Source organism: Salmo trutta, chromosome 28 (genome assembly GCF_901001165.1).
Source record: "Salmo trutta chromosome 28, fSalTru1.1, whole genome shotgun sequence".
Classification (NCBI taxonomy): Eukaryota; Metazoa; Chordata; class Actinopteri; order Salmoniformes; family Salmonidae; genus Salmo; species Salmo trutta.
Window position 1 is genome coordinate 21,055,767 of NC_042984.1, and position 26,495 is coordinate 21,082,261.

Sequence of the window (26,495 nt, forward strand, 5' to 3'; positions counted from 1 at the left end):
GCCCGATGCAAATGTAAATAAATGTATACAAAATTACCTGATTTAGTAATTTTAAATATTACTATTATACATTTTATGCATACAAATTATACCCATCCACCCCCTAAAAAAAAATGTCGGACTGTACACCTGGGGACCCTGTTAGCGTGCATGCGCCTGGCCCGCCACAGGAGTCGCTACAGTGCGATGAGATAAGGACATCCCGGCCGGCCAAACCCTCCCCTAACTCGGACGATGCTGGGCCAATTGTGCGTTGCCTCATGGGTCTCCCGGTCGCGGCCGGCACGGGTATCGAACTAGCATCTGTGGCAAAGCAGTTTTCACTGCGATGCAGTGTCTTAGACCGCTGCACCACTCGGGAGGCTCCATCCACAAAGTTTTTAATGCTTATCAATTGCCTTGCACAAAGTATAAAAATACTAAAATACTACTTAAGCTGGAATTTTTTGATCACAGAAACAATGAGAAAATATGGAACAATAAATAAATAATGAAATGTTATATAAAGCAGCCCGTGTAATCATCTGCCAGAGAGTAGCCCCAATCGGCCTGAGACCCAAGTAATACATTTGGGCCAGATAACTCTCACCGGAATCGGCCCAAGATCAAAGTAATACATTTGGGCCAGATAACTCTCACCGGAATCGGCCCAAGATCCAAGTAATACATTTGGGCCAGATAACTCTCACCGGAATTGTCCCGAGCCCAAAGTAATACATTTGGGCCCGAGCTCAAATGGAATCGGCCCGAGCTCAATCCCCGCATCCTAGCCATAAGTAATACTGCCTAAGGTGGCCCAGACTCGGGCCACATGACGTCGGCCGAGTCTGACTCTCGAGTGCCCAGACTCAGATGGAATTGGCCCAGATCCACTGTGCTAGCTGGGTTGACATCAGAAAATGTACAGGGTGTGTTAAGGGGTGGTGTCCCAACCTTTCATGCTGTTGGCCTGAAGTAGGACTAAATAGATTTAAATAGTGTAGTAGGGTGGTGTGTGTTTTTATGTAGTTTTTTGTGTGAGTGTATTGTAAATGGTAGGGTATTTGTATTTATTTCATCAAAGCATAAGGGAGTTATACTCCAGTCTAGTAGGTGGCGGTAATGCAACATTTATTGGATGCCAACCGCCGTTAAACCTCATCGAAGAAGGACAGGGGCGAGGAAGGAAAACGAACATAAACGCTGTAAACTTATGTTAAGTCGTGCTGACGTGATTAAAATGCAAATAAACAGTACCTTTCGCGTTGGAGTTCATAGTTCAAGCTCATAGAAAGGGTAACACATTTGGAGGCACAGCTGGGAGTTATTTACATGTGAGCACCGGCCCATATTCCTTGTACGGACAACGAGTGAGAGACGTTTGAGAGGAACTAGCTAGCTAACGTTAGCGGGCTAACCACGGAACGGATTTCTAGCTATCTTGCCATTGCCTGCATTGTCGTTGTTTCCACGTGAGTAGGAACATATGAATCGAGAAAGGGAAACGTTGTTGGATGAAATCGAACAGAGTTTATGGACTTTAACTGAGGACAATTTACGGCACCTGTGTGTACGTTGTGGAATAGGAGGTGTAGATGACTCTGAAGTGAAAGGAAAGAGCCGTCGCGCATTGCGGCGCAAACTGATTCAAGATTTCTGTGAGAAGGAGGATTTAATGGAATCAGAGGACGAGGGAATGTTTTGCCTGTTACAACTGAAAGACGAAATAAAAGTAATATTGGACTCGGAGGATGCTGCAAAACGTCTGCCTACAAGTCCTAGCCAGTCGGCGCCAACGACGCAATTGGACAGCGAACCCAGCGGAGAGACAGGAGCTGCAGCAGGACGAAAAGAGGAGGTAGGGGCTCCTCAGTCCAGCAGAAAGGTGAGCCCAGCTACTGAAAGGCACACACCACAGAGAGAGAGCGAGAGTGGAGTTAATATGCCCAGTCATAAAGACTTTTAAAATCCATGGACAGATAGATCAGAATCAGAAAGGTAAGCTCAGCTTCAGAAGCCTAGAACATCAGATTGAAAATGTACTGAGAAAAGGATACACTGAATTAGAAATCATAGAAGCAGTAATCAGAGCTGTGAGCCCAGGGCTTTAAGATGAGGTGTTATCTGGAGGGAAAAACAGACATAACATTCTACACACTAAGGCAAATCTTGAGGACACATTATGCAGAGAAGGACGCCACTGAACTGTATCACAAGTTCACTAAGGCAACAAAAAGAGCCGGGAGAGTCTGCCTTGGACTTCCTAGTCTTCGACCTGAGACAGTGTTATCAGCCTCAGATCGTGCCCAATCAGGAATGAAATATGGGTGAGTTAGTCAAGAGCCAATGCCTGCAGACCATTGTTTCTGGATTAACAAACAATAACGTCAGGACAGAGATGAGAGTGCATCTCCAGAATATTAACACCAGTGATGAACTGTTGCTTGAGAAAATGCAAATTGCTCAGGGCAATGAAAGCAAAAACATAAAAAAGGCCGGAATTTGACGTGAATTCACACCCACATGAGTGAACGCAGTACAGCGTGAGGATAATGGGGATAACGGAGTGGAATGTGCACAGGCAGAGCCCCCACAGACCACATTAAATACAAAATAAATACAATGCCCCTCATGAGTAAAATTGATGCACGCGATCAAAGAACTGACATGTAGCATCATTCGTACAGTCAGTGGAAGGCCAGGGTGACAGTTAGGAATTGCTCCAACAGAAAACCAAGTACAACCAACGGAGAGAGAAGAAAATTCAAAAGTTATGAGACTGGTCAACAGACTGGTCATCAGACTTGCCAGCATTGCTACAAATGTGGCAGTGATATCCATTGGGCAGTAGGATGTAGGATCGGGGGCAACGCACAGCCATCGGGAAACGCCTGAGGGTCACAACCATGGAACGGTGTGTGACCTTAGATACGTCTAGTTCCATCCAGTGTTGCAGCGGCTGCAGTGTAAAGGGAGAGAGAACCTCACAGTTTAAGTTGTGTTCATAAAGCTGCCTATTGTTCCAACAGGATCATTAGAATCAGCACCAACCTACATTTAAGACTGCTCACAAAATGAACGACCACAACTCACCTTGTCCCATGACACAGAGAGAGTGGGGACCAACTACTCCAGCTACCCCAGAACATTGTAATGTAGCACAGCTCATTGGAAAAAAATGTCAAGTGTGGTGTTATTTGCAGGGTGTAAATACGCAAGCACTATGAGACACGGGCTCAGGTAACCATCATAAGTGAGGAATGGAGAAGACGAGCACTATGGGACACAGGGAATCAGGTATCCATCATAAGTGAGGAATGGAGAAGACAAGCACTATGAGACACGGGCTCAGGTAACCATCATAAGTGAGGAATGGAGAAGACGAGCACTATGGGACACGGAATCAGGTATCCATCATAAGTGAGGAATGGAGAAGACAAGCACTATGAGACACGGGCTCAGGTATCCATCATAAGTGAGGAATGGAGAAGACAAGCACTATGAGACACGGGCTCAGGTATCCATCATAAGTGAGGAATGGAGAAGACGAGCACTATGGGACACAGGGAATCAGGTATCCATCATAAGTGAGGAATGGAGAAGACAAGCACTATGAGACACGGGCTCAGGTAACCATCATAAGTGAGGAATGGAGAAGACAAGCACTATGAGACACGGGCTCAGGTATCCATCATAAGTGAGGAATGAAGAAGACGAGCACTATGGGACACGGAATCAGGTATCCATCATAAGTGAGAAGACGAGCACTATGGGACACAGGGAATCAGGTATCCATCATAAGTGAGGAATGGAGAAGATTGAATTTGCCACACACAAATTACACCACTGGCAGAAATCATGAGCAATACTAGGGTTGCACATTTTGTGGAATATTCAGAGGTGGAAACTTTCAGTGGGAATATATGCACATTAATATTAATACCATTTAAATGTAGATGTTTTTTGCATTGGATATATTTACCATATCATATGGAGACCGAAACATACACATTTTATCTTATCATAAGTAGACATAATTGCAAATGAATAAATCCTTCCACTTGGAAGTGTACTTTGCCAGACTGCCAAGAACCTTTCCCTCCTCCAGGCCAAAGTGGCGAGACACGGTAGTGATGACACCATAGGCCTTGTTGATCTCTGCACCAGACAGGATGCTCTTGCCGGCATACTTGGGGTCCAACATGTACGCTGCGGCGTGTATGGGCTTCAGGCAGAAGTCTTCATGCTTTTTGATGTATTTCAGAACTGCAGTTTCCTCTGCTCGGAGCAACAGTGAAGTGGGCATGGCTGTACGGATTTCTGCTCTTACATCTACAGTGGGGGAAAAAACGATTTGCTCCCCTGCTGATTTTGTATGTTTGCCCACTGATAAAGAAAGGATCAGTCTATAATTTTAATGATAGGTTTATTTGAACAGTGAGAGACTGAATAACAACAAAAATATCCAGAAAAACGCATGTCAAAAATGTTATAAATTGATTTGCATGTTAACCTGTTAGGGATGGGGGCAGTATTTTCACGGCCGGATAAAAAACGTACCCGATTTAATCTGGTTACTAGCGGAACGCCTCACCAATATCCAATGGTAGTGCCTGGCGCGAAATACGAAAAACCTTAAAAATGCTATAATTTCAATTTCTCAAACATATGACTATTTTACACCATTTGAAAGATAAGACTCTCCTTTATCTAACCACGTTGTCCGATTTCAAAAAGGCTTTACAGCAAAAGCAAAACATTAGATTATGTCAGGAGAGTACCCAGCCAGAAATAATCACACACCCATTTTTCAAGCTAGCATATGTGTCACAAAAACCAAAACCACAGCTAAATGCAGCACTAACCTTTGAAGATCTTCATCAGATGACACTCCTAGGACAGCCCTCAGCCAGGGCGTTGAAAATGGGTCGTGAATGAGTATTCCAGCATGACAATGACCCAAAACACACGGCCAAGGCAATAAAGGAGTAGCTCAAGAAGAAGCACATTATGGTCCTGGAGTGGCCTAGCCAGTCTCCAGACCTTAATCCCATAGAAAATCTGTGGAGGGAGCTGAAGGTTCGAGTTGCCAAACGTCAGCCTCGAAACCTTAATGACTTGGAGAAGATCTGCAAAGAGGAGTGGGACAAAATCCCTCCTGAGATGTGTGCAAACCTGGTGGCCAACTACAAGAAACGTCTGACCTCTGTGATTGCCAGCAAGGGTTTTGCCACCAAGTACTAAGTCATGTTTTGCAGAGGGGTCAAATACTTATTTCCCTCATTAAAATGGAAATCATTTTATAACATTTTTGACATGCGTTTTTCTGGATTTTTTTGTTATTCTGTCTCTCACTGTTCATATAAACCAACTATTAAAATTATAGACTGATCATTTCTTTGTAACTGGGCAAACGTACAAAATCAGCAGGGGATCAAGTACTTTTTCACCCCACTGTATCTGCAAGCAGTCTGAACATCAGACAGGATGTCATTGTCTCCCTCAATCTGTGTAATGACTACTGCTATAGGTTTCAGGAGTTTCAGGCTGCTTACCACTCTTCCCCCAAAATACATCATCCAGGAGGATCCTCTTGATGGGACTGTTCATATCGGCAGACTGTGATATGGCCGTTTCTTGGAGAGACTCCTTCCCCTCCAGGAGACTGTCACACATGATGACACCACTCCGTGTTTTGCCGGGTAGCTTCAATATGGTGCTCTTATTCACTTTGCTTGGTGAGGTAGATCGCTGCTATAACTTGATGACCCTTCACATACCTAACCATTTCCTTGGCGCTCTTGTAGAGTGTATCCATTGTTTTCAGTGCCACAATGTCCTTGAGGAGCAGATTCAATTCATGAGCAGCACAGCCAATGGGTGTTATGTGAGGGTAGGACTCCTCCACTTTAGACCAAGCAGCCTTCATGTTCACAGCATTTTCTGTTACCAGTGCAAATACCTTCTGTGGTCCAAGGTCATTGATGACTGCCTTCAGCACATCTGCAATGTAGAGACCGGTGTGTCTGTTGTCCCTTGTGTCTGTGCTCTTGTAGAATACTGGTTGAGGGGTGGAGATGATGTACTTAATTATTCCTTGCCCACGAACATTCAACCACCCATCAAAGATGATTGCAATAGTCTGCTTTCTCTATGATTTGCTTGACCTTCACTTGAACTCTGTTGAACTCTGCATCCAGCAAATGAGTAGATAAAGCATGTCTGGTTGAATGGGTGTATGCTGGGCGAAGAACATTCAGAAATCTCTTCCAATACACATTGCCTGTGAGCATCAGAGGTGAACCAGTTGCATACACAGCTCAAGCAAGACATTCATCAGCATTTCTCTGACTACGTTCCTCCATTGAGTCAAAAAAAACTTCTGATTCCAGGAGGACCCTGAGCTGTTGCTATCGATAAGGTGTCTGATTCATAATTTTCAACTCGAATAGAAGTAGAGGGACTTTTGTTAGAGGTTGCTTTTTGTGAGCGCTGAGGGACCTTTATGCACTTGGCCAGATGATTCTGCTTCTTTATTGAATTCTTCACATATGATTTGGCATAGTATTTGCAAATGTACACAGCTTTTCCTTCTACATTAGCTGCCGTGAAATGTGTCCACACATCAGATAGTGCCCGTGGCATTTTCCTGTATAGATTAGAAGAAAAATGAGTAAAAAAAAAAACAACAAATACATTTCCATGTACAGATAAATAGTTAAGCAGTTAGATTAAACGACTCCTTTGTAAGATGCATGTTTTAAAATGAAACATGTATGGAAACAGGTGAATTAACACTCCTCAGTTAGCAGGCTCAAGCAAGCTAAAACCCACAACTGAGAGTCATTGCATATGGCTCCCGCACCCTGACACAAGCAGAGAGAAACTATCACCTTCACCCGGGGAAACTGGAATTCTTGTCCCTCAAATGGGCAGTGACTAAGCAGTTCCGAGATGACCTCTTTTACGCTCCATCTGTGACAGTATACAGTGATGATGTACTAACTACAGCAAGACTGAATGCCACCGGTCATCGCTGGGTGGAGGCGCTATCTGACTTTAATCTCACACTGAAGTATCGTCCTGAAAATGTTAAACACTGACGCAGACTTTCTGTCACGTTCTTCTTTGCATGCTGAACATTACATGGAAGAATGCACAGAGAAACACTCACCTGAGATGGTTAAAGCAACACTCAATAATGTTCAGACACAACAGAATGACTGTGTAACTTGGATATCCGCAGTCACACTAAGGCCATCCGTGCAAGAGGAGCTGTTTAGGTGGGTGGGAACAGTTACAGACCGACTGTCTCCACACGATCTCACGCAGGCTCAGTTAAAGGATGCAGCTGTATGGAGTATCTTGGAACTGAAAAGGCAAAGGACTAAGCCAAAACCAACAATGTCAACAAAAGTCATGCTAAGTCAGTTACTGCAAGAGTGTAACAGGCTCCATGTCTCACCAGAGGGATTATTACAAAGGGAAACAGCAAAAAGGACACAAGTTGTGGTACCAAGTCCGTACAGAACACTAAATGACAAGTACTTACGCACTGAAATGGCCCATCTAGGAACAGAAAGAGTGTTGAACTTAACACAAAGCTTTTATTGGCCACGCATGCAACATGGCATTGAACAATTTATCACTAAAGTGTGTATCAAACAAAATAAACCCAGTGTAATAACTAGGGCCTCAATGCAACATGTACGGGCTACAGCTCCTTTCCAGATGATTTCAATTGACTGTGCATTTGGAGAAGAGCAGAGGGTGCTACGAGTACATTTTAGTTATTTTAGATAACTTTACAAAATATGCACAAGCCTGCCCCACCAGAAATAAGTCAGGGAAAACTGCAGCAAAAAAGCTTTTCGAGGACTTTATCATAAAGTTTTTGGCTTTGTCATTAACCATCACGATCAGGGAAGAGAGTTTGAAAATCAGTTCTTCAGAGCCTTCCAGAACCTCTACACTATTGTCAATGTTGCACATACTAGATGACGAGAAAAAGGCAAACTGGGGTGAATATCTAAACAAGGTCATTCATGCATATAATTGTACCACAAGTGAACCTACTGGATTCTCACCACATTTCCTGCTATTTGGAAGGGCTCCACTGCTACCTTTTTGACCTTTTCTTTGGGTTACAGATAAAGGAACAGGAGAAATCATGCTAAGAAGTTGCAGCAATTGATGGCGGAAGACTATGATATCGCCATAAGAAACATGGAGAAATCAACAGCAAAGTTGAAAGCCTACTACGATCGGAAGAACATTTGTTTGGTTCTGTTCTCAGGGGATCATGTACTGGTGAGGAACATGTCAGAACGTGGGGCACCGGGAAAGCTAAGATCACACTGGGAAAGCTAAGATCACACTGGGAAAGCTAAGATCACACTGGGAGAGCTAAGATCACACTGGGAGAGCTAAGATCACACTGGGAGAGCTAAGATCACACTGGGAAAGCTAAGATCACACTGGGAGGACCAAATACACGTGGTAGTAACTAGGAAAGGTGACCGCCCTGTCTAGGTCAAACCCGAGAGGGTACAGACAGGGTCTGGGTTTTGCGATTCAATATGCTCTTGTCAGATAATTCTCTACCATTTGAGGAACCACTTCAAGCACCGAGTAGTCTGTGGAGAAGGGAACTGCCCCAGCGTAGAGGTCTGTGGAGAAGGGAACTGCCCCAGCGTAGAGGTCTGTGGAGAAGGGAACCGCCCCAGCGTAGAGGTCTGTGGAGAAGGGAACTGCCCCAGCGTAGAGGTCTGTGGAGAAGGGAACTGCCCCAGCGTAGAGGTCTGTGGAGAAGGGAACCGCCCCAGCGTAGAGGTCTGTGGAGAAGGGAAGCGCCCCAGCGTAGAGGTCTGTGGAGAAGGGAAGCGCCCCAGCGTAGAGGTCTGTGGAGAAGGGAAGCGCCCCAGCGTAGAGGTCTGTGGAGAAGGGAACCGCCCCAGCGTAGAGGTCTGTGGAGAAGGGAACCGCCCCAGCGTAGAGGTCTGTGGAGAAGGGAACCGCCCCAGCGTAGAGGTCTGTGGAGAAGGGAACCGCCCCAGCGTAGAGGTCTGTGGAGAAGGGAAATGCTGAGAGCGCTGAGTCTGAGAGCTCAGATGAGGATTCTTATCCAGTATTCATCAACAGGCCACTTATGGATGACGAGAGCAGACAGAGCAGCACACAGCTAGTATCCGATAATAGTGAGGAACAGGGTCAGACTGATAGAAACTTCACTGTGAAGAAGTGCCAACCTGTCTTCAGGGAGACCCCAAAGAGGACAGGGGGTTCAGCCTGGCAGAGGAGGCCCAGAGACATCCTAACCTATAACAATTTAGTGCTGCAAAGCTATTATCAGAATACGAACAAGAGATTGTCTTGTTATTATTATTATTAATAAACAGTACCTTTCACTTTGGAGTTTATATTATAAGCTCATTGAAAGAGTAAAACAAACGTTTGTTGTAGTCATCAATGAGCTTGCTGCACCCGCTACTGACAATTTTGCCAATTTTTCAGCAGCAAACTGCTCTAATTCTTCAACGTTTGAGGGGTGCCCTCCGCCAACTGCTTTTTTCAGCTCTCGCTATAGGTTTTGGATGTGATTCAGATCTGGACTCGTCGCTGGCCACTCCAGAACAGTCCAGCATCTCTTGTTAACCATTCCTGGTTGCTTTTTGATGTGTGTTTGGGGTCGTTCTCCTGCTGGAAGATCTACAACTTTTAATGGAGACCCAGTTTTGGACTGTGTTGAACATTGGACTCAAACAGCTGGTAATCTTCTGATTTCATGATGCCTTGTGCACATTCAAGGCCTCCAGTACCAGAGGCAGCAAAGCAACCTCACAGAATTATCAAACCTCCCCCATCTTTTATTCTAGGGAGAGTTATTTTCATTGAACGCTTAATTTGGTCGTAAGTAAACACAACACTGATCTGTATTGCCAAAGAGCTATAATTTTGTTTAATTAGTCCATAGTACATAATGTCTCCCATGTCAACGAAAACATCCATTCTCTTGTTCAGTTCACAGGCATGCTACCTGTGCTCCCTCTTGATGTCCTGGAGGAGATGCTCCTAAATGTCCCTCCACAGCAGGTGGTGTGTGTCTGTCGACTTGTGTGTCGTGAGTGGAAAGAAGTGGTGGACAGTGATTCTCTTTGGAGAGAGAGGTGCCGACGAGAAGGATACCAGACATGTGATGCCACTAAATTGCCTAAAGACTGGCGTTTGTTTTACTTCTTGTGTAAGAACAGACGTAATCTTCTCAAGAACCCCAGAGCAGATGGTAAGAGTCGAGCCACAGAAATGTCTAAATTCTCTGTTGGTGTATGGGGGGTCCTGTTGTTAACCCCAGAACCCACATTTCAAATCCTTCCCTTACTATTTTTCTCCAGATAAATTCAAGGGCTGGGAAATTATGGAGAATGGAGGGGATAGATGGAAAATAGAGTCAGTGGAAGAAGTGCCGCATCCTGACAACACGGTCCAAAAATACTTTGCGACTTCTTACTCGTGAGTATACTACTATACCATATTAGTTTTTCAGTGAGAGAATATCACTTGGTCCCACTTTGTTTCACATCCACATTGGTGTTGTATTTCTTTTCCAGCTCTAATACATTTGAATGGTAATAATACCTATGATGCAAAATGGATACAGTGCAATTGACAATGACCTTGCTGTCTAGCCCAGGGATGGGCAACTTTGATGGGGGTGGGAGCCATAAAAAAATCTGAACTCATCATGGGAGTCCACAGTGGCTCGTGGGCCTCCAGACCCCCAGCTTGCGAGCAAAACATATTAGCGGCCCTCCTCTTGACAGTGGAGAGAAAAAGTTTTAGATTTAATTTCCTGCAATTCTACACATTTTGCCATGGGGCATAGAGAAATTGTAGTGGTTTTAAATCAAGAAGGCATTTTGCAATGGGGCGGAGAGAAAAATGCAGTTCTACAGCGTATTTCCTGCAATTCTACAACTTGTGCCATAGGGTGGAGAGAAATGTTTGCGGTATTTAATATGAATGATGGTGACGAACAAAATCAATGGGGGCCCAGGTCGGTAATACGACCATGATTAAGACAAGTTTAGATAGCTGGCCGCTGGATTAACTTACCAACCTTAAAAGATTTTGCTGACGTAGGCTAATCGAGTGACTGTCAGTGACTGACATAAGAGAGAAACTGCTGATGCACAACCTAATTTTGAGATTGCATCTTGTGTATTCTACTATTTAAATTTTATTTAACCTTTATTTAACTAGGCAAGTCAGTTAAGAACAAATTCTTATTTACATTGATGGCCAAACCCTAACCCGGACGACGCTGGGCCAATTGTGCGCCGCCCTATGGGACTCCCGATCACGGCCAGTTGTGATACAGCCCAGGTGTTATGTTTGTCACCTGTATAATGACAAACCGGGTCATAGGTTTAAGTACTTTTAATGAACATATAGCCTGCTGGGCATAGCCTGCTGGGTAAATTAACTTTGCAATGTAGGTGATCATGCCCATGAAGCATCTCACGTCGTCCTTGATCTTCGGGCGCTCCATGTTGTTGATGGCTGGTGTTTTCCTCGGGTCTGGTTTGACTCCATCCTCTGAAAGTACGTCTCCCACAAAGGTAAGTGTTTTCACACCAAACTTGCATTTGTCCTTGTTTAGTTTTAGGTTGACTTTCCGTGTCAGGTCCAGCACTTGTCTCACTGTCTCGTCGTGTTCTTCTTTTGTGGACCCCCAGACGATGATGTCATCCATCATGGTCTCCACTCCTGGAATGTGCTCGAAGATCATGTGGATTGTTTTGTGGTAGAACTCTGGCACTGAGAGAATCCCATATGGTAGACGAAGAAATCTGTACCTGCCCTTGAGCTTGCATCGTCTAGCTTCATTTGCCAGAATCCTGATGAGGCATCAAGCTTACTGAACCACTTTGCTCCAGCAAACTGCGACATTATCTCTTCTCTGGTTGGCAACTTGAAATGCTCTCTTGATTGCTTTGTTGAGGTCTCTCGGGTCTAGACATATCCTGAGATTGCCATTATTTTTCACCAGAATAACCAGTGAGCTTACCCAGTCTGTAGGTTCATCCATTTTTGATGACGTCCATCTTTTCCATGCCTCCGAGTTCCTCCTTGAGCTTTTTCCTCAGTGCAAATGGAACTTTTCTGCATGCATGCATGCATGCACAACTAATTATGTCATCAGTACATATTTTGTGTTTTCCTGGTAAACATCTAAGACCCTCAAACACATCCTCATACTCAGCCAGTAGTGATTCTTGGTCATTTTCAGTCTGTGATGTCACTACATACTCTTTTCAACAAATGGAGCATTTCACATGCATTGATTCCTAGAATAGGCTGTACACTCTTTTCCACGATCAGCAGCTGTGCTCTGAACTGTTTTCCTTTGTGCTGTAAAGTTACTATGCAGCTTCCTTTGACTGGTACGTTCTCCCCAGTATAACCAGTAACCTTAATTTTCACCGGGTGTATTTTGCTCTTCACCTTCAGTGTTTTGTAGTCATCCAGCGACAACAGGTTTACCTGTGCTCCAGTATCAAGCTTGAATAATGGCAGTTAATGGCACAATCTATTCAGCTTTTACTGCATTGCATATTTCCACAGAATCAACAAATAATTCTTCAATCTCCTCCTTGACTGTGTGAACCTTTTTGTTTGTAGCCTCAGCTTTGCAGCATTTTGAGAAATTATCTTTTTTTCCCACAGTTGTTACATGATTTGCCAAATGCAGGGCAATTTTTTTGGCTTGTGGATAAATTCACGTTTTCCACATGTAGTGTTTTTTTCTTTTTGCTAGTTTTTGTTTTGTAAGGCGTTGTGTGTGGTGCTCCTCTTTGTATTGCATGCGCTGACGTCTCATCCCTGCACAGCTCTTTAGCTTGTGCTCTGGTGGTTTCAGCTGGTGGTTTCAGCTGCTAGACATATTCACTGCTTTATCCACAGTTAAATCTTGCTCACGCAGCGATCTCTCCTTGAGTCCATTATCAAGTTTGCCACAGACTATCCTGTCTTTCACTAGTGAGTCTTCAGATTTTCAAATTCACACGTTTTTCTCAGTGTGTTCAGCTCAACCAAATACTGGTTAAAACTGACTCCCTGTTTCTGTTCATGAGAGAAACTTATATCTCAAACGTGACGTTCTGGCTTGATACAAAGTACTCATCAAATTCAGCCATTAGCACAGTCAATGTCAAGTTTGCCTTGTCTTGCCGAAAAGCTGTTTTAAATGTCCAATACATCCTTTCCAATAACATGCAGAAAAATGGAAGCTTTCAATTTGTCATCTCCCCCTGCTCCACTGGCTGCTAGGGAGATATTGAATCTCTGCTTGAAACATTTCCAATCGTCAGCTAGATTGCCTGTTAACTGCATAGGAGTAGGAGGACTAAGCCTATCCATGACGGAGAACAGGAACAGTGTCCATTTCTCTTACTTCAGTATGTTGCTCATCAACTTGCTCGTCAACAGATTCCAATGCAGCCTCGCTCTCTCTGCTGTCACTCTCGCTCTCTCTGCTGTCGCTCTCGCTCTCTCTGCTGTCGCTCTCGCTCTCTCTGCTGTCGCTCTCGCTCTCTCTGCTGTCGCTCTCGCTCTCTCTGCTGTCGCTCTCTCTGCTGTCGCTCTCTCTGCTGTCACTCTCTCTGCTGTCGCTCTCTCTGCTGTCACTCTCGCTCTCTCTGCTGTCGCTCTCTGCTGTCGCTCTCTCTGCTGTCACTCTCGCTCTCTCTGCTGTCGCTCTCTGCTGTCGCTCTCTGCTGTCGCTCTCTCTGCTGTCGCTCTCTCTGCTGTCACTCTTGCTCTCTCTGCTGTCGCTCTCTGCTGTCGCTCTCTCTGCTGTCGCTCTCGCTCTCTCTGCTGTCGCTCTCGCTCTCTCTGCTGTCGCTCTCGCTCTCTCTGCTGTCGCTCTCGCTCTCTCTGCTGTCGCTCTCGCTCTCTCTGCTGTCGCTCTCTGCTGTCGCTCTCTCTGCTGTCGCTCTTGCTCTCTCTGCTGTCGCTCTCTCTGCTGTCACTCTCGCTCTCTCTGCTGTCGCTCTCTCTGCTGTCGCTCTCTCTGCTGTCGCTCTCTCTGCTGTCGCTCTCTCTGCTGTCGCTCTCGCTCTCTCTGCTGTCGCTCTCGCTCTCTCTGCTGTCGCTCTCGCTCTCTCTGCTGTCGCTCTCTCTGCTGTCGCTCTCGCTCTCGCTCTCTCTGCTGTCGCTCTCGCTCTCTCTGCTGTCGCTCTCGCTCTCTCTGCTGTCGCTCTCGCTCTCTCTGCTGTCGCTCTCTCTCCTGTCGCTCTCTCTGCTGTCGCTCTTGCTCTCTCTGCTGTCGCTCTCTCTGCTGTCACTCTCGCTCTCTCTGCTGTCGCTCTCTCTGCTGTCGCTCTCTCTGCTGTCGCTCTCTCTGCTGTCGCTCTCTCTGCTGTCGCTCTCTCTGCTGTCGCTCTCGCTCTCTCTGCTGTCGCTCTCGCTCTCTCTGCTGTCGCTCTCTCTGCTGTCGCTCTCGCTCTCTCTGCTGTCGCTCTCGCTCTCTCTGCTGTCGCTCTCGCTCTCTGCTGTCGCTCTCTCTGCTGTCGCTCTCTCTGCTGTCGCTCTCTCTGCTGTCGCTCTCTCTGCTGTCGCTCTCTCTGCTGTCACTTTCTCTGCTGTCACTCTCTCTGCTGTCACTTTCGCTCTCTCTGCTGTCGCTCTCTCTGCTGTCACTTTTGCTCTCTCTGCTGTCGCTCTCTCTGCTGTCACTGTCGCTCTCTCTGCTGTCACTCTCGCTCTCTCTGCTGTCGCTCTCTCTGCTGTCACTCTCGCTCTCTCTGCTGTCGCTCTCTCTGCTGTCACTCTCGCTCTCTCTGCTGTCGCTCTCGCTCTCTCTGCTGTCGCTCTCTCTGCTGTCACTCTCGCTCTCTCTGCTGTCGCTCTCGCTCTCTCTGCTGTCGCTCTCTCTGCTGTCGCTCTCTCTGCTGTCGCTCTCGCTGCTGTCGCTCTCGCTGCTGTCGCTCTCGCTCTCTCTGCTGTCGCTCTCGCTCTCTCTGCTGTCGCTCTCGCTCTCTCTGCTGTCGCTCTCGCTCTCTCTGCTGTCGCTCTCTCTGCTGTCGCTCTCTCTGCTGTCACTTTCGCTCTCTCTGCTGTCGCTCTCTCTGCTGTCGCTCTCTGCTGTCGCTCTCTGCTGTCGCTCTCTCTGCTGTCGCTCTCTGCTGTCACTCTCGCTCTCTCTGCTGTCGCTCTCTCTGCTGTCACTCTCGGTCTCTCTGCTGTCGCTCTCTCTGCTGTCGCTCTCTCTGCTCTCGCTCTCTCTGCTGTCACTCTCGCTCTCTCTGCTGTCACTCTCGCTCTCTCTGCTGTCACTCTCGCTCTCTCTGCTGTCACTCTCGCTCTCTCTGCTGTCACTCTCGCTCTCTCTGCTGTCACTCTCGCTGCTGCGGCTAGTTGCCCTTGCTCTTGCAAGCTAGCATCTTCGACTACTCACGTCACTTGACTTGTGGTAGAATGTTCAATTTTTGTCGTGGAAATTTGCAGCGTTACTCCTTTTCTCTGTGTCTTCATAGCGACTACCAATCTGACACCATGTTATGTTTGTTCCTTGTATAATGATAAACCGGTTCGTAGGTTTAAGTACTTTTAATGAACATAAACTTCAGCTAGAAAACTCCTTGTTTAGCCATGCAAGGCATTCTTCAACAACCTGCCCCCCCCCCCCCCCCCTGCATAGCCTGCTGGGTAACGTAGTCTGAATGTTATTAACACACAACACACCAGGATCAAACCAGGATCTGTAATGACGCCTCTAGCACTGAGATGCAGTGCCTTAGACCGCTGCACCACTTGGGAGGACATCGAGATCCCGACTGATTTTATATATTTTTTTGGTCTTTGGAAATTGACCTGCGGGCCTACTTGCGGCCTGTGGGCCACCAGTTGCCCATCCCTGGTCTAGCCTATATGGACACTTAGATGGCTGCTTACTATCAACAATTGTAAATGTGTTTGCTGTGTGTGTCCTCGTCTTTGGTTCATCTCAGGACCTGCAGGAAGTCTCAGCTGATTGACTTGGAGAAAGAGGGTTACAGGCCTTCTTTCATGGATGACTTTCAACCCGACATCATAATATCCGACTGGTGAGAGGAATATTAGGATTTTGTCATTCAGTGTCTGCTACTCTATACTTGTCAGAGGAATAGACTACTGTACAACTTGTATGTTTGTGTCCATATCAGGTATGCTCCACGGAGGGAATGTGGCGCTAAATATAAGATCTGTGTTGAGTTGCTAAATCATAAGAAGCAGCCAATTAAGAAGTTTAGTCCAGGAACTGTCATCTTTCAGAACTGGGATGATCATAAATGGAATCAGGTAAAACCTTCAGACTTAAAGATAATTCTCCATATACATGGGTCTGTAAATACAGTCGTATGAAAAAGTTTGGGCACCCCTGACAATTTCCATGATTTCCATTTATAAATAATTGGGTGTTTGGATCAGCAATTTAATTTTGATCTATCAAATAACTGATGGACACAGTAATGTTTCAGTAGTAAAATTAGGTTTATTGGATTAACAGAAAATGTGCAATATGCATCAAAACAAAATTAGACAGGTGCATAAATTTGGGCACCCCAATAGAAAAATAACATCAATATTTAGTAGAGCCTCCTTTTGCTAAAATAACAGCCTCTAGACGCTTCCTATAGCGTTTAATGAGATTCTGGATGAAGGTATTTTGGACCATTCCTCCTTACAAAACATCTCCAGTTCAGTTAGGTTTGATGGTTGTCGAGCATGGACAGCCTGCTTCAAATCATCCCACAGATTCTCAATGATATTCAGGTCTGGGGTCTGGGATGGCCATTCCAGAACATTGTACTTGTTCCTCTGCATAAATGCCCGTGTAGATTTTGAGCAGTGTTTTGGGTCGTTGTCTTGTTGAAATATCCATCCCCGGCGTAACTTCAACTTTGTGACTGATTCTTCAACATTATTCCCGAGAATCTGCTGATATTGAGTGGAATCCATGCGACCCTCAACTTTAACAAGATTCCCAGTACCGGCACTGGCCACACAGCCCCACAGCATGATGGAACCCCCACCAAATTTTACTGTGGGTAGCAAGTGTTTTTCTTGGAACGCTGTGTTCTTTTGCCGCCATGCATAACGTCCCTTGTTATGACCAAATAAAATGATTTGTTTCATCAGTCCACAGCTTCTTATTCCAAAATGAAGCTGGCTTGTCCAAATGTGCGTTTGCATACCTCAAGCGACTCTGTTTGTGGCGTGTGTGCAGAAAAGGCTTCTTCCGCATCACTCTCCCATACAGCTTCTCCTTGTGCAAAGTGCGCTGAATTGTTGAACGATGCACAGTGACACCATCTGCAGCAAGATGATGTTGTAGGTCTTTGGAGGTGGTCTGTGGTCTGTTTTTGACCGTTCTCACCATCCTTCGCCTTTGCCTCTCCGATATTTTACTTGGCCTGCCACTTCTGGCCTTAACAAGAACTGTGATCCATTTCCTCACTATGTTCCTCACAGTGGACACTGACAGCTTACATCTCTGCAATAGCTTTTTGTAGCCTTCCTCTAAACCATAATGTTGAACAATCTTTGTTTTCAGGTCATTTGAGATTTGTTTTGAGGCCCCCATGTTGCCACTCTGCAGAGGAGAGTCAAAGAGAACAACAACTTGCAATTGGCCACCTTAAATACCTTTTCTCATGATTGGATGCACTTGTCTATGAAGTTCAAGGCTTAATGAGCTCACCAAACCAAGTGTGTGTTCCAATTAATCAGTGCTAAGTAGTTACAGGTATTCAAATCAACAGAATGACAAGGGTGCCCACATTTTTGCATAGCCTATTTTTCACATCTGATTTAATTTCATACAATTTAATATTGCTACACTAAAAATCTTTGTCTGGACAATACCCCAGTACTCAGCTTTTATTAGAAAATGAATGGCATGCCACTGTGATCATTTTCTGTGACGACAGAGTAAATTATTATGCAGCCTCAGAGGGGTGCCCAAACTTTATCATACGACTGTAGCTGAGTACACAATCAACAATGTGGTTTCTCCTTGTCTTGTTTTACTAAGATTTTGTGTGCATTAGACATTTTCAGTGATTGCATTGCAAGATGTTTTTTGGCGGTTTTTTTGCACAAAAAAAACTATTTAAAGCCGAACAGTGCAGATAAAAACAAGGTAAAAAGGCGTGCATGTGAGGTTGTAAACTATATATTAGTATCAGTCAAAGGTTTGGACACTTACCCATTCCAGGGTTTTTCTTTTCTTTTTACTATTTAATACATCAAAGACATCAAAACTCTGAAATAACACATATGGAATCATTACTTTTTATATTTGAGATTCTTCACAGTAGCGACCCCTTTGCCTTGATGACAGCTTTGCACACTCTTGGCATTCTCTCAACCAGCTTCATGAGGTAGTCACCTGGAATGCGTTTCAATTAACAGGTGTGTTTTGTCAAAAGTTAATTTTGGAATTTCTTTCCTTAATGCGTTTGAGCCAATCAGTTGATAGCCCTATTTGGTAAAAGACCAAGTCCATATTATGACAAGAACAGCTCAAATAAGCAAAGAGAAACGACAGTCCGTCGTTACTTTAAGACATGGAACATTTCAAGAACTTTGAAAGTTTCTTCAAGTGCAGTCGCAAAAACCATCAAGCGCTATGATGAAACTGGCTGTCATGAGGACCCGGACAGGAAGGGAAGACCCAGAGTTACCGCTGCTGCAGAAGATAAGTTCGGTAGAGGTAACTGCAACTCAGATTGCAGCCCAAATAAATGCTTTACAGAGTTCAAGTAACCGACACATATCAGAATCAACTGTTCAGAGGAGACTGCATGCATCAGTCCTTCATGGTCAAGTTGCTGCAAAGAAACCACTACTAAAGGACACCAATAAGAAGAAGAGACTTGCTTGGGCCAGGAAACACAAGCAATGGACATTAGACCAGATGAAATCTGTCCTTTGGTCTGATGAGTCCAAATTTGAGATTTTTGGTTCCAACCGCCTTGTCTTTGTGAGATGCAGAGTAGTTGAACGGATGATCTCTGCATGTGTAGTTCCCACCGTGAAGCATGGAGGAGGTGGTGTGGGGGTGCTTTGCTGGTGACACGGTCTGTGATTTATTTAGAATTCAAGGCACGCTTCACCAGCATGGCTACCACAGAATTATGCAGCATTTCGCCATCTAATCTGGTTTGCACTTATAGGACTATCATTTGTTTTTCAACAGGACACTGACCCAACACACCTCCAAGCTGTGTAAGGGCTATTTGACCAAGAGAGAGAGTGATGGAGTGCTGCATCAGATGACCTGGCCTCCACAATCGCCTGACCTCAACCTATTGAGATGGTTTGGGATGAGTTGGACTGCAGAGTGAAGGAAAAGCAGCCAATAAGTGCTCAGCATGTGTGGGAACTCCTTCAAGACTGTTGGAAAAGCATTCCAGGTGATGTTGGTTGAGAGAATGCCAAGAGTCTGCAAAGCTGCCATCAAAGCAAAGGGTGGCTACTTTGAAGAATATCAAATATAGATTTTTTTGGGGTTACTACATGATTCCATATGTGTTATTTCATAGTTTTGATGTCTTTACTATTATTCTACGATGTAGAAAATAGTAAAAATAAAGAAAAACCCTTGAATGAGTAGGTGTGTCCCAACTTTTGACTGGTACTGTATATACAGTGCCTTCGGAAGGTATTCAGACCTCTTGACTTTTTCCACATTTTGTTATCAAATAAAATTGTATTGGTCACATACAGGTGTTTAGCAGATGTTATTGCGGGTGTAGCTCAATCTTGTGCGTCAAGTTCTGACAGTGCAGCAATATCTAAGTAATATCTAACAATTTCACAACCTATACCTAATACACACAAATCTAAGGAAGGGAATTAAGAATATATAAATATATGGACGAGCAATGTCAGAACCGCATAGAATAAGATACAGTAGAATAGTATAGAATACAGTATATACATATGAGATGAGTGCAAGATATGTAAACATTATTAAAGTGACTAGTATTCATTTATTAACGTGGCCAATGGTTTCAAGTCTGTGTATATAGGCAGCAGCCTCTCTGTGCTAGTAATGGCTATTTAACAGTCTGATGGCATTGAGATAGAAGCTGTTTTTCAGTCTCTCGGCCCCAGCTTTGATGCACCTGTAACTAACCTCGCCTTCTGGATGATAGCGGGGTGAACAGGCAGTGGCTCGGGTGGTTGTTGTCCTTGATGATCTTTTTGGCCTTCCTGTGACATCGGGTGCTGTATGTGTCCTGGAGGGCAGGTAGTTTGCCCCCAGTGATACGTTGTGCCATACCAGGCGGTGATACAGCCCAACAGGATGCTCTCAATTGTGCATCTGTAAAAGTTTGAGGGTTTTAGGTGACGAGCCAAATTTCTTCAGCCTCCTGAGGTTGAAGAGGTGCTGTTGCGCCTTCTTCACCACACTGTGTGGATGGACCATTTCAGTTTGTCAGTGATATGTACGCCGAGGAACTTGAAGCTTTCCACCTTCTCCACTGCTGTCCCGTCTGTGGATAGGGGGGTGCTCCCTCTGCTGTTTCCTGAAGTCCACGATCATCTCCTTTTGTTTTGTTGACGTTGAGTGAGAGATTATTTTCCTGGCTCCACACTCCCAAAGTCCTCACCTCCTCCCTGTAGGCTGTCTCGCCATTGTTGGTAATCAAGCCTATTACTGTTGTTGTCTGCAAATTTGTTGATTGAGTTGGAGGCGTGCTTGGCTACGCAGTCATGGGTGAACAGAGTACAGAAGGGGGCTGAGCACGCACCCTTGTGGGTTCCCAGTGTTGAGGATCAGCGAAGTAGAGGTGTTGTTTCTTACTTTCACCAACTGGGGGTGGCCCGTCATGTTTTCTTGGACCCAGTTGCACAGGGCAGGGTTCACACCCAGTGCCTCGAGCTTAATGATGAGTGTGGAGGGTACTATGGTGTTGAATGCTGAGCTTTAGTCAATGAACAGCATTCTAACATAGGTATTCCTCTTGTCCAGATGGGATTATGCAGTGTGATGGCGATTGCATCGTCTGTGGACCTATTAGGGCGGTAAGCAAATTGAAGTGGGTCTAGGGTGACTGGTAAGGTGAAGGTGATATGGTCCTTGACTAGTCTCTCAAAGCATTTCATAATGACAGAAGTGAGTGCTATGGGGCCATTTAGTCATTTAGTTCAGTTACCTTTGCATTCTTGGGTACAGGAACAATGGTGGCCATCTTGAAGCATATGGGGACAGCAGACTGGGATACGGAGAGATTTAATATGTCTGTAAACACACCAGCCAGCTGGTCTGCGCAAGCTCTGAGGACGCGGCTAGGGATGCCGTCTGAGCCGGCAGCCTTGCGAGGGTTAAGACGTTTAAAGGTCTTACTTACGTCTGCCACGGAGAAGGAGAGCCCACAGTCCTTGGTAGCGGACCGGGTCAGTGACACTGTGTTATCCTCAATGCGGGCAAGGAACAGGTTTATCTTGTCAGGAAGCAAGACGTTGGTGTCCGCAACATGATTGGCTTTCCTTTTGTAGTCTGTGATTGTCTGTTGACCCTGCCACGTACGTCTCTTGTCTGAGCCATTGAATTGCGACTCCACTTTGTCTCTATATTGACGTTTTGCCTGTTTTGATTGCCTTGCGGAGGGAATGACGACTCTGTTTGTATTCTGCCATATTCCCAGTAACCTTGTGGTTAAATGAGGTGGTTCGCGCTTTCAGTTTTGTGCGAATGCTGCCATCTATCCACGGTTTCTGGTTAGGGTAAGTCAGTGGGTACAACATCTCCTATACACTTCCTGATAAACTCAGTCACCGTCTCAGTGTATTCGTCAATATTATTCTCGGAGGCTGCCCGGAACATATCCCAGTCCACGTGATCAAAACAATCTTGAAGCGTGGATTCCAATTGGTCAGACCAGTCTTGAATAGTCCTTAGGATGGGTACTTCCTGTTACGTTACAGCCTTGATATAAAATGGATTAAACAAAACATTTTCCTTAGCAATCTACAAACAATACCCCATTATGACAAAGCGAAAACAGGTTTTTTGAATTTTTTGGCACATTTTATAAAAAATAAACAAATACCTTGTTTATATACGTATTCAGACCCTTTGCTATGAGATTCGAAATTGAGCACAGATGGATCATGTTTCCATTGATCATCCTTGATGTTTCTTCAACTTTATTGGAGTCCACCTGTGGTAAATTCAGTTGATTGGACATGATTTGGATATGCAAGCACCTGTCTATATAAGGTCCCACAGTTGACTGCATGTCAGAGCAAAACCAAGCCATGAGGTTGAAGGAATTGTCCGTAGAGCTCCGAGACGACAGGTTTGTGTCGAGGCACACATCTGGGGAAAGGTACTAAAAAATGTCTAGAGCATTGAAGGTCCCCAAGAACACAGTTGCCTCAATCATACTTAAATGGAAGAAGTTTGGAACCACCAATACTTTTCCTAGAGCTGGCCGCCCGGCCAAACTGAGCAATCGGGGGAGAAGAGCCTTGGTCAGGGAGGAGACCAAGAACCCAATGGTCACTCTAACAGAGCTCCAGAGATCCTCTGTGGAGATGGTTATCCTTCTGGAAGGTTGTCCCATCTCCGCAGCACTCCACCAATAAGGCCATTATAGTAGAGTGGCCAGACGGAAGCGAGTCCTCAGTCAAAGGCACATGACAGCCTGCTTGGAGTTTGCCAAAAGGCACCTGTCTGATGAAACCAATAATTGGCCTGAATGCCAAGAGGAGACCTGTCACCATCCCTACGGTCAAGCAAGGTGGTGGCAGCAGCATGCTGTGGGGATATTTTTCAGCAGCAGGGACTGGGAGACTAGTCAGGATTGAGGGAAAGATGAACGAAGCAAAGTACAGAGAGATCCTTGATGAAAACCTGCTCCAGAGCGCTCAGGACCTCAGACTGGGGTGAAGGTTTACCTTCCAACAGGACAACGACGCTAAGCACACAGCCCAGACAACGCAGGAGTGGTTTCGGGACAAGTCTGAATGTCCTTGAGTGGCCCAGCCAGAGCTCGGACTTAACCCGATCTAACATCTCTGGAGAGACTTGAAAATAGTTGTGCTGCAACTCTCCCCATCCAACCTGACAGAGCTTGAGAGGATCTGCAGAGAAGAATGGGAGAAACTCCCCAAGTACTGGTGTGCCAAGCTTGTAGCGTCATGCTCAAGAACACTCGAGGCTGTAATTGCTGCCAAAGGAGTTTTAACACAGTACGGAGTAAAGAGTCAGAATACTTACGTGATATTTAAGTTTTTTTTAAATAAATACATTTCTAAACAAAAAAATTAAAAAAACGTTTTTTGCTTTGTCATTTTGGGGTATTGTGTGTTGATTGATGAGGGGAAAAATACTGTCATCCATTTTAGAATAAGGCTGTAACAAAACAAAATGTGGAAAAAGTTAAGGGGTCTGAATACTTTCCAAAAAGCACTGTACACTGACTGGCAATGTACAGTTGAAGTCGGAAGTTTACATACACTTAGGTTGGAGTCATTAAAACTGGTTTTTCAACCACTCCACAAATGTCTTGTTAACAAACTATAGTTTTGGCTAGTCGGTTAGGACATCTACTTTGTGCATGACACAAGTCATTTTTCCAACAATTATTTACAGACAGATTATTTCACTTATAATTCACTGTATCACAATTCCAGTGGGTCAGACGTTTACATACACTAAGTTGACTGTGCCTTTTAAACAGCTTGGAAAATTCCAGAAAATGTCTGATAGGCTAATTGACATCATTTGAGTCAATTGGAGGTGTACCTGTGGATGTATTTCAAGGCCTACCTTCAAACTCAGTGCCTCTTTGCTTGACATCATGGGAAAATCAAAAGAAATCAGCCAAGACCTCAGAAAAAAAAATTGTAGACCTCCACAAGTCTGGTTCATCTTTGGGAGCAATTTCCAAACGCCTGAAGGTACCACGTTCATCTGTACAAAAAATAGTATGCAAGTATAAACACCATGGGACCACGCAGCCGTCATACCGCTCAGGAAAGAGACGCGTTCTGTCTCCTAGAAATGAACGTACTTTGGTGCGAAAAGTGCAAATCAATCCCAGAATAACAGCAAAGGACCTTGTGAAGATGCTGGAGGAAACAGGTACAAAAGTATCTATATTCACAGTAAAACAAGTCCTATATCGACATTAAACTGAAAGGCCGCTCAGCAAGGAAGGAGCCACTGCTCCAAAACCGCCATAAAGACAGACTACGGTTTGCAAGTGCACATGGGGACAAAGATTGTACTTTTTGGAGAAAATTGTCCTCTGGTCTGATGAAACAAAAATAGAACTGTTTGGCCATAATGACCATCTTTATGTTTGGAGGGAAAAAGGGGAGGCTTGCAAGCCGAAGAACACCATCCCAACCGTGAAGCATGGTGTGGCAGCATCATGTTGTGGTTGTGCTTTGCTGCAGGAGGGACTGGTGAACTTCACAAAATAGATGGCATCATGAGGGTGGAAAATGATGTGGATATATTGAAGCAACATCTCAAGACATCAGTGAGGATGTTAAAGCTTGGTCGCAAATGGGTCTTCCAAATGGACAATGACCCCAAGCATACTTCCAAAGTTGTGGCAAAATGGCTTAAGGACAACAATGTCAAGGTATTGGAGTGATCATCACAAAGCCCTGACCTCAATCCTATAGAAGATTTGTGGGCAGAACTGAAAAAGCATTTGTGAGCAAGGAGGCCTACAAACCTGACTGTTACACCAGCTCTGTCAGGAGGATTGGGCCAAAATTCACCCAACTTATTGTGGGAAGCTTGTGGAAGGCTATCCAAAACGTTTGACCCAAGTTAAACAATTTAAAGGCAGTGCTACCAAATACTGAGTGTATGTAAACTTCTGACCCACTGGGAATATGTTGAAAGAAATAAAAGCTGAAATAAATCATTCTCTCTACTATTATTCTGACATTTCACATTCTTAAAATAGTGGTGATCCCTAATTGACCTAAGACAGGGAATTTCTACTAGGATTAAATGTCAGGAATTGTGAAAAACTGAGTTTAAATGTATTTGGCTAAGGTGTATGTAAACTTCTGACTTCAACTGTATATACAAAACAGATTGTTCCCAATTAAACAAAGCATACTAATTACAATTGAACATGAAAATATGGTCTCTTCAATGATCCTCTTCCATGTTTCAGATGACTCATGTGTTCAAGAATTATGGACCAGGTGTGCGGTACATCCGATTCATTCATGGAGGAAAGGACACTCTGTACTGGGCCGGCTGGTATGGAATTCGGGTCACCAACAGTAGCATCGAGATCTGCCCATCGGTGGACAGATAGATTTCGGTGTTCCCATTTACTCTCCCAAGAGGTTACGTGAACATTGTGCCCACCTGCAAGCTTCACTTTAGCATCTGAAACTTACCTTAGCATAGTGTACACCTTATTCTGTCTTTTCTGCCTTTGCCACACTGTTTCCATATGGATATAGACGATTCTAGCTATAGAATATATACTTTTTTATATATTAAAATACATTTTCCCCTTGTCTGATTTAGTGCCTGTTGTCCACTCTGTTCTAGTGAGTCCTTGTGGACACTGTAGAGAGAAACAGAAGACAAGAACGTGTTCCTCAGTCTTATCTTTCAGTGATGGGGTTAGAATTTTTTGTAGCTTAAACCGTAATAAGGATATAGCCACATTTGTAGTAAGAAAACAGAAACCACTGTTTATTCCAACCACATCTAGCTGCTGTCGTCAAGGCAAAGGGTGGCTACTTTGAAGAATCTCCAAATATTTTTATTGAATATTTTTTTTGGTAATTACATGATTCCATATGTTATTTCATAGTTTTGATGTCTTTACTATTATTCTACAATGCAGAAAATAAAGAAACCCTGGAATGAGGTGTCAACTTTTGACTGGTAATGTAAAGTCGGAAGTTTACATACACTTAGGTTGGAGTCATTAAAACTAGTTTTTCAACCACTCCACACATTTCTTGTTATTAAACTATAGTTTTGGCAAGTTGGTTAGGACATCTACTTTGTGCATGACACAATTATTCCAACAATTGTTTACAGACAGATTATTTCACTTACAGTGAATTATATCACAATTCCAATGGGTCAGAAGTTTACATAAACTAAGTTGACGGTGCATTTAAACAGCTTGGAAAATTCCAGAAAATGTCATGGCTTTAGAAGCATCTGATAGGCTAATTGACATTTTAGTCAATTGGAGGTGTACCTGTGGATGTATTTCAAGGCCTACCTTCAAACTCAATGCATCTTTGCTTGACATCATGGGAAAATCAAAAATCAGCCAATACCTAAAAAATTGTAGACCTCTGGTTCATCCTTGGGAGCAATTTCCAAATGCCTGAAGGTACCATGTTCATCTGTCCAAACAATAGTATGCAAGTATAAACACCATGGGACCATGCAGCCTTCATACCGCTCAGGAAGGAGATGCGTTCTGTCTCCTAGAGATGAACGTACTTTGGTG

The 26,495-nt window shown here is 44.5% G+C and overlaps 1 protein-coding gene and 1 long non-coding RNA gene across 2 annotated transcripts; both read left to right on the forward strand.

Moving 5' to 3' along the window:
* The first annotated feature begins 1,138 nt into the window (after positions 1–1,138).
* LOC115165773 (F-box only protein 44) lies at positions 1,139–25,541 on the forward strand. Its single transcript, XM_029719128.1, has 6 exons — positions 1,139–1,864; positions 10,000–10,261; positions 10,371–10,488; positions 15,990–16,085; positions 16,185–16,320; positions 25,182–25,541. The coding sequence occupies exons 1-6, from the start codon at positions 1,466–1,468 to the stop codon at positions 25,326–25,328; spliced, it is 1,158 nt and encodes a 385-aa protein (XP_029574988.1). The 5' UTR covers positions 1,139–1,465; the 3' UTR covers positions 25,329–25,541.
* LOC115165775 (uncharacterized) lies at positions 1,872–3,688 on the forward strand. Its single transcript, XR_003870238.1, has 2 exons — positions 1,872–3,219; positions 3,442–3,688. It is a non-coding gene; the product is annotated as an uncharacterized LOC115165775 (long non-coding RNA).
* Positions 25,542–26,495: the final 954 nt, after the last annotated feature.